The sequence below is a fragment of the Olea europaea genome, chromosome 7 (genome assembly GCF_002742605.1).
Source record: "Olea europaea var. sylvestris chromosome 7, O_europaea_v1, whole genome shotgun sequence".
Lineage (NCBI taxonomy): Eukaryota > Viridiplantae > Streptophyta > Magnoliopsida > Lamiales > Oleaceae > Olea > Olea europaea.
Window position 1 is genome coordinate 14,598,894 of NC_036243.1, and position 7,262 is coordinate 14,606,155.

Genomic DNA, 7,262 nt, shown 5'->3' on the forward strand with positions numbered 1-7,262 from the left:
TCTGGCCTTGAACCTCCCTTAGTGAAATACCATCGGACTTACTCGGCTAATTGGTGAATGTGATGTTTTGAACCATTCAGCCTTTAGTGTAAGCCAAGACAACGATAGTCACACAATGTCTTCCCTAAATCGTTCATGGTTCTCATGACCTGATTTATTTTGGCCCTGAACCCTTCTTGGTTCTGTGAGTGTTTAGAGAATTTAAGCCTTGAATAATTCTCACTGAAGCGGCCACACTTCACACTCACATAGGTGACCTCCTATTAAGAGTATTCTGCCCTACTCCACTTAATTTAATCAAGACATAGGAATTATTAAAAGATTATCTTAACCTCTTGTAACTGTGCAGAAAGCACTTTAATATCATAGCAATGAGTTAGGAAATTATTTTCCTTGGTGCTTCGTGGAATCCTCATAACTTAGTTGTCCCTTTGAACCAAGATCTTGGGATCTCCAGCCAACAAGGTAGTATTACCATTATAAGGACTCTAACGTCGTAGGCTTCAATCCCATTCCCTTCGATATGCAGTCTTCTTGATCTATCTTAGTAAATCTCTTTTAAGGGTACCACGAGTTTACTTCATTGAGATCAACAGCTTAATGGTATTATGTATATGACTTATACGTCTAGATCTACCATTACATGTGATTTAGTATCTTATCGAATATAGCTAGCCAACGATCGATTAATTTGATAGATGCAAATTGTCGCCACCAAGAAATCTTCTCATGAAGCTATATGCCTCATTAGCTTTATCAATTTCCAAACACAGTTGAAGGATTTCTATCAAACACTACACTAGTCAATCACTTTTGCTAGTGGATTTCAGAATCATGAGTATTCATTATCATCATTAAAATATTACCATGTATTTGAACTTTATGAATATTCTTCATATATTCCAATTGTTCTTGTATGTCTAAACAAACGCCATAATCAGCTTTACAATCCATTTCATCCATTTTAGACTTAGTATATATCATCCTTATAATTAGTATAAGGGTTTTCTATTTTCTACCTTCATAGATATCGTTTCGTGATTATAAGATAGAAGCAAACGTAACTGTTAAACTGAGTTACCCCCAGAATTCCTTAATTAGGCATATAAATGCAATCTAGTAATGTTGCATCCTCAAGTTTTGAACTTTCCATTTCAAGTTCACAAGCATTAAATTTAACCCCCCACATTCTTAGGTTATACTTGAACTTAGAATTCAGCAACTCTTTTATAGTTCTATTCATTTATCTCTTAGATAATATCCGTATCGAGTACTTTGTGAAAGTCTATGTACTTTCAAAGTAGTGGTCATCAACTTGCATATAACGTACTTCAATCTAATTAATTTTGATCATCCAAATTAAATCAAGGTCATCACATGGACCAGCAATACTTTCAAAACATATATCAACTTAATTGGTTTCAATAAAGAGGGCTGAGCATTGCAAGATATGCAACTTATCACATTTATGACATTTCTTATGATAGTTTCATTTTATGTCAAATAATAAGGTACATATTCACCTTATTCATCATATTCAGACTTGAACGAACAAATCAACTATAGGTTGAAAAGTTGTGTTCTTCAAGAGACACAACCCTACAAAACGACACACCTCTTGAATTAATCTCTATGAAGAGACACACCCATTGAAAAATAATCATACCAAAAGTCATGATTATTCATATGAAAGGACGCATCTTTTCATCTAAATTGATTGTAGAATATTTCAAATAATTAAGTAGTTTAATTCTCATAACTAAATAATTATATCCACTTAAATCATCTCACTTAATTCCATAGGATTAAACGAGGCTATCAACATTAATCAAAGTTAGTATAATTTCAACAAAATATAAAAATTTAACCAACTAGACCATTTTAACCAAAAAGGTTTATCCAAAATCCAAATGCTTGTATGGATTCATCAAATGAATACACTAATCCGCTTCACATGATTATCATATAGATACCCAACAAAGTTGCCTACTTAAAATAAATGCATACTCATGCCATTATCGTTATGGACATATTTATCAGTTAAAATATGCATTCTCATGCAACTAATATATTCAAACGCATAATGATTTGTCATAGTGAGAGAACAAAAGTTATTGGGATGACATACGTATAAACTAAAAGTAAGGAATTCTACACAAACTATAAATTTCAGCATTAATAAATTTTGACAAAGACCAAAGCCAACATGCTTTGAATAATTAAAATTATCCCAACATGCATCTTTCGCAGATTTATTAAATTTATTTTTTGATAACTTTGAATTGAGGAAGTTTAAACATGAAGGAACGCAATGGTTAGCATATAAAATTCACAATGTCCATGTGCAATTTGACTTTACAAATTAGTTTACATTTATATACTATCTGGAGAGATATTTCATGCTACACAATTCAAACGGGTCACACCATTTCAGAAATTAAAAACCGTTTTTAATTTGGAAAGATACATTTTTCCATATAGCAAACATACTATTTGTAAACAGTTAGCAAGATTTTACCAACCTTCCCAATCAAAATTCTTTAGGCAACTACTGACACAAATTATCTTTTAATATAGATACACTTTGGATTAAAAGAGTGCCAACAAATAAAACTCATAGATGAGACTACCAACAAATATAATACACAAACATGTATGCACCAGTTCATAAATATGATATGTATTATGAATTTCACAACTAATTATCATATAATCTGGTGCACCGATTTGAGATTTTCCACTCTAATCTCTGAATATTAGAATTTCTTCTAATGGGTCAAAACCAGAATCTACATTATATGGTGCAAGATTGAATAATATTAGATTGTTTGTCCACAAATCGACTTGGAATATTTTGTAATGAATTCAACATATAAATGAATGATTCTAAGTTATAGAATCACTGTCGATTTTGTTATAATATACAGATTCATTACACGTGAATTTCTCTAATTAAAATGTTGTAATAGAACACATTTACCAGAATCATGATACGTCGAAATTCCGTCTTATGATTTTATTCATGCAGTATCTTGATTTCGATTGAAAATAAAATATAACATGCATAAGAAAATTCATCTTAAAATTGTTGGGGAATACACCGATTATGTGCATATTATATTAAAAAAAATATATACAGTTTATGTTCACGAAATCGAAACAAGGTTTCGACTTACCGAAATGGAGTTTGAGAAACTAACCAATGATTATCGAATCTGACCATTTTCATTCTTGAATTAAAACATGAGATTCTTCATATCGAACATTGCATAAACCATATAAATAAAATTAATCATTTTCTAAAATAAAGTAGAAATGAAATTAGAAAAACTTAGATGTAAGTAATGCGATTGGCCGAGGCGAGTAAAATTCTATCCTTAAGATGAATTTGCCTGCATCGGTGCTAACGGTTTTCCAACAATCATCTCCCAAGATACAACGACCACGTCAAGCCATAGGAACACTCCAAATGATTTCGACCAGCGAACTCGAACGGAATTTCCTCTCTACCAAGGAAATGCATGAAAATGTTATGAAATTAGAAATGAAAGAATTACAAGAGAAGAATGAATGCTCAATGCAATTGGTGTACCCAAAATCATGTCCATAGAGTTCTATTTATAGATGTAGAAAGGGTGCAAGTGAAGTAGTATGGCCAAAACATGCATCCTTTCAACACTTTGCCAAAATCTGCAACACTTTGTCAAAATCTGCATCCTTTCGAAAAGTTGAAATACTTCATTTCTTCCAACTTTGGTCCGCAATTTCTCATTCATCTGAAATTGGTTTGGAGATTTCAAATATACCACGACGATCTACTCGACGAGTAGAATAAGTTGGTCTATTTATTTTTGTAATTTGACTATCAAATCAAGTCCGAATATTTGGTCGAAGTTAACACGTAGTCACACCTTTTCATTTTCCACTTTTACACACCTTTTCATTTTCCAATTTTTGGTTAATTATTTGAACCAATTCCTATAATAACAGTATCAAATTTTAAAGAATAATGTTTTGTCTAAAATAAATTTAGCATGATATCCATGTAATATATTTTTTAATTAAATTCAAATAAATTTTCTTGATTTTTAAATATACTAATAATATTCCCAAACTAAACACATGACCAAAAAGCTAGAAACAAGTAGATGGTACGGGTACCATCTCGAAATTAAGAACTTCCTTTTAATTTAAAAGTATGAAAGCCTTTTCTACTTTATGCACGAAATTGATTTTTATCAAGGGGACCTAACCTATGATTTTGCACCACCCAATGTTTATATTTATGTGGGGGTATAGTTGAGCTGGCAACATAATGATTTAGGTATAAACATGTGGAAAATCAAGAACAAAGTTGGGACCAATTATTGGTGGCAGACAGCTAGAGTCAGTTCAGCTTTGAGGTCGCACATAATTAATATCACATTAGTCAAATGTCTTATAATTAATTGTAGGTTGGTTAAAGGTCTGGTCTAAATTGCTATAAACTACTCTCTTGTAATCCAGTCTCTTGTTCACTCATATAAAAGAGTCTAATCTTAATCTTTAGAAGTTGCTTTATATTAAATTTTTAGTATGAAAATTGACTTTTTTAATAGCAACCTCTTACCTACTTTCGAAATAAGTGGCATTGCTTTTTTATTAGGCTTGGCCAAACGTGATCTAAAATCTTTTTCACATAGATCAATTGGATATAACAGAATTGAAACTCAATTGAATCAAAATCAACCCCTAGTCCCAACTGGATGAGAGAGATCATCTACCTTTGGAGCAATTCAGTACATGACCTCATATTGTTCTTTGCTCAAGTTATTTCTTGCATGCTCCTATTGTTCTTCACTAGCAGGCTAGTAAAAGGATTCTTAGATATCTTGAGAATATTGCTACACTCAGTCTTCTTTTCAAGCATGTTACGTCTGCCTCTAGAATCATATTCAATTGTAGATTGGGCAAGTTGTGTGGATGATATATATGAGATCCACTACTAGGTATTGTGTATTTCTAGCGAGAAAATCTCATTCAATTGTGTTGCAGAAAATAAATAGTAGTTCCTAGATTTCATACTGAATCTGGATATTAGGCACAAGAACATGTGGCGACCAACATTTTTATGGCTTAAAAGCCTTTTCTCATGAGTTAGGCGCTATTGTTCACTCTTGCCATGTAATTTGGTGTGATAATGTTAGTGCACATGCTTTAGCTATCAATCCATTTTTCATTAGCGTACTAAGCATATAGAGTTTGTGATGGAGAAAGTGTTGGCTAAACAGTTGGAGGTTCTTTACATGGCTATCTCAATCCAACTTTTAGATAACCTAACGATTAGGTTTGAAGGAGGAAAGTAATCCATTGTCTCTATTGTCAAACCCTAACCTCTTTCATCAAATCTTAGCTTTGTGAGTCTCGAACTAACTTAATTAACTATCCATGGATGTCGCATAATTAACACAATTACAACAAATAAATAAAAAATAAAATGTGAAGATTGAAAAAAAAAATATATATATATATTTTCTCTTAAATTCTCACAACATGAAAAAATAAACAAAATGTGAATAAGTTACATAAATAGCAATTTCCATGTGCAGCGAACTCAATAACTCCTTACTTCCCTTCGTATGGAATAAATAAATCGTCCAAATTATTGAAATCTTTCATTGAAATTGCTAGTGATGATAGGGAAATGCTTTTCTTGCCCTTGTCTTTCTCTTCTGGAGGAACTGTTGCAATGATCTCTTCATGGAAGTACCCGTAGGATTATAAATGTGTGATAGTAGGGATGACGGCCCAGAACTGGGCGGCTTGTTCGCGTTAGACTTCTTCTCTGTTTCTCGACTTGCAAGTGATATTATAGCTCTAGCCTGCAAAATATTTACGAGTTGCTTCAGAACATCAAATTATATGAATATTTTCACTTTCGAAATTCTAAAGAGCCTATCTTTAATATCGTAAGCTCTTGAGCAAGACAGTTGGCATGTTATCAGAATAGCCATAAACTTCAATTCAAGTCCCCTTATAAAAATTGTGTACTTGTTAATTATTTTTTGGAAAAAAGGAAATTGTGTCTATTTCTGCATTCACTTTTTACATTGGATCAAACAATTAATAATCAAGATTTCAACTATGTTCTAAAATATTTTCAATAGGTATGAAATATAATTCATAATACAATAGCTATTAGCAAATATAAGTTCAAAAATTTCAATAGATCTTGTAAGATCGAGTTCTTGATGGGATTACGAGACTAATTAAAAAAATCCACCATTTGCTTATAAGTTGAAACACCATAATTTCGAATATGTCGATCATTTGGGACTTGTCCAAAAATATGTAGATTAGTGTTTTTTTTTCTTTCTTGAAAAAAAGTTACTTGTAAGCCAATAAATCGTACTCAAACTGAAAAATATGCTGATTTTTTTCTTTTCCATAATTAGAGTTGTAACTTGTAACAATTGTTTCCTATACACAATCGTTTACACAGAATGAGAGAACCAACCTGAACCTCTGTAACGTCAGCGGCAGTCATTCTTCCATTGTAAAAAATGGTTAGCGTTTGATTCTTCTCATTTGAATTCCCACTCATTTCAAACCTTCATTAACACATAACCAAAAATAAGCAACATATCTAATACAGAGAGAGAGAGAGAGAGAGAGAGAGAGAGAGAGAGACTCACTTGGGATGGTTGTAATCTGTAGAATTGGAAGAAGCAGAAGCTACATGGCGAAGTTTTAGATTGCAATTTCTACTCATTCCTTCAATTATAAGTTGTAACTGTGTTACTTTATCTGTTTTAGAGGGAGGGAGAGAGAGATAGAAGATGTCAAGAGATTGATGGAAATTCATATGATTCTCTTTCTCCTTCTATTTATATATATCTGTTACTATGCGGAACAGCAGTAGTTTGGTGGATGTGAGAAAAACAAAACGCACGAGCTAAAAGCAAGATCAATTCAAACACGAAACCACATTCTCCTACAAAAAGTTGACAATGACGCATTCAGAAAAATACGGCAAAAAAAATACTTAAAACGCACCTGGAAAATATGTTTGTTTCTTAGTTCCACTAAAACCCCTAAAACCGCCTATAAAACCACTAAAACCGCCTATAGTTTTACTGCTTTCAGATTCATATTTCATGCACGTGCATGAGTCGACATCCGCCTTATTTTTATATATATATTTCTCTTTTTCTGGTTATGAATACATTTTTTTTTTTTTTCATTTTTTGGTGATTTGATATTCTTCTTCCTCTTTTCAAGTT

The 7,262-nt window shown here is 32.1% G+C and overlaps 1 protein-coding gene across 1 annotated transcript; it reads right to left on the minus strand.

Moving 5' to 3' along the window:
• Positions 1-5,499: 5,499 nt before the first annotated feature.
• Positions 5,500-6,850, minus strand: LOC111397098 (protein TIFY 5A-like). Its single transcript, XM_023023837.1, has 3 exons — positions 6,675-6,850; positions 6,497-6,590; positions 5,500-5,861 (listed from the first exon to the last, which is right to left on the minus strand). The coding sequence occupies exons 1-3, from the start codon at positions 6,842-6,844 to the stop codon at positions 5,667-5,669; spliced, it is 459 nt and encodes a 152-aa protein (XP_022879605.1). The 5' UTR covers positions 6,845-6,850; the 3' UTR covers positions 5,500-5,666.
• Between the last annotated feature and the right edge of the window lie 412 nt (positions 6,851-7,262).